Raw genomic sequence first — 1,184 nt, 5'->3', positions numbered from 1 at the left:
ATGACATGTGTAAGGATTTTCGAGCGAGATCGTTGCCAGTGCCCCTGGACTGGCTCTTGTGTGGGTGGCACATAAAATACACCATTTTGAGCGTGGCTGTTGCCAGTACCGCCTGACTGGCCTTCGTGTCGGTGGCACGTAAAAGCACCCACTACACTCTCAGAGTGGTTGGCGTTAGGAAGGGCATCCAGCTGTAGAAACTCTGCCAGATCAGATTGGAGCCTGGTGTAGCCATCTGGTTTCACCAGTCCTCAGTCAAATCGTGCAACCCATGCTAGCATGGAAAGCGGACGTTAAACGATGATGATGATGATTATTATTATTATTATTATTAAGGCAGTGAGCTGGCAGAATCATTAGCATGCCGGGCGAAATGCTCAGTAGCATTTCACCCATCGCTACGTTCTGAGTTCAAATTCCACCGAGGTCGACTTTGCCTTTCATCCTTTCAGGGTAGATACTTGCCCATAGTACCATGTAGTGGGATTGAACCCAGAACCATGTGTGGCTGGTAAGCAAGCTACTTACCACACAGCAACCCCTGTGCCTTGACAGCATTTTGTCCATCTTTCCATTTTAAGTTCTAATTATCCCAAGGTGAACATTACCTGTCATCCTTTAAATTGCCGTTTAACTGCATTGCATTTATATTTCCTAAAACATTATCTGTGCATGAAAATCTTAATTTAACTAATAATGTTTATCTTTTGTTGTTGCACAGGTGACTGCACTTCTAACAAGGACAGTGGCACTTGCAGAGATCATGCCATCAAATGGTTTTTTGATAGAGCTAGCTCATCTTGTCAGCAATTCTGGTATGGTGGTTGTGGAGGCAATGGTAATCGTTATGATACAGAAGAAGACTGTCGGCGTAAATGTCACCATCGAGTAGGGAGCCATGTGGCACGTGAGTACTTTGGTATCATACGCATCCACACGCATCCACATGCCTGTAAACGTACACACGCAGGCACATGCTGAGTCAATTGTCCGAAACATTGTATACGCACATATGCATATATGAGTGAAGGATGGATATAAGGTGCATGTGTTTATTTGGCAAACAAAAACAAAGTGACCATCTTGAAATATAACAACATATCTGTGTGTATACATATATATAGATGTAGATATATATAGATATATATATATATATATATATATATATATATATATATATATAT

The 1,184-nt window shown here is 41.7% G+C and overlaps 1 protein-coding gene across 1 annotated transcript in view; it reads left to right on the top strand.

Annotated features, from left to right (window-relative positions):
* Positions 1-1,184, top strand: part of LOC106872908 (papilin) — a 151,893-nt gene that overhangs the window by 27,218 nt on the left and 123,491 nt on the right. Inside the window, exon 16 of the mRNA XM_052978120.1 lies at positions 722-907. Within this exon, the coding sequence (XP_052834080.1) occupies positions 722-907 (186 nt within the window). The remainder of the gene's footprint in view (positions 1-721; positions 908-1,184) is intronic.

This window comes from Octopus bimaculoides, chromosome 30 (genome assembly GCF_001194135.2).
Source record: "Octopus bimaculoides isolate UCB-OBI-ISO-001 chromosome 30, ASM119413v2, whole genome shotgun sequence".
Lineage (NCBI taxonomy): Eukaryota > Metazoa > Mollusca > Cephalopoda > Octopoda > Octopodidae > Octopus > Octopus bimaculoides.
Note: the sequence above shows the minus strand (reverse complement) of the source record. Positions and strands in the feature narration are given on the sequence as shown.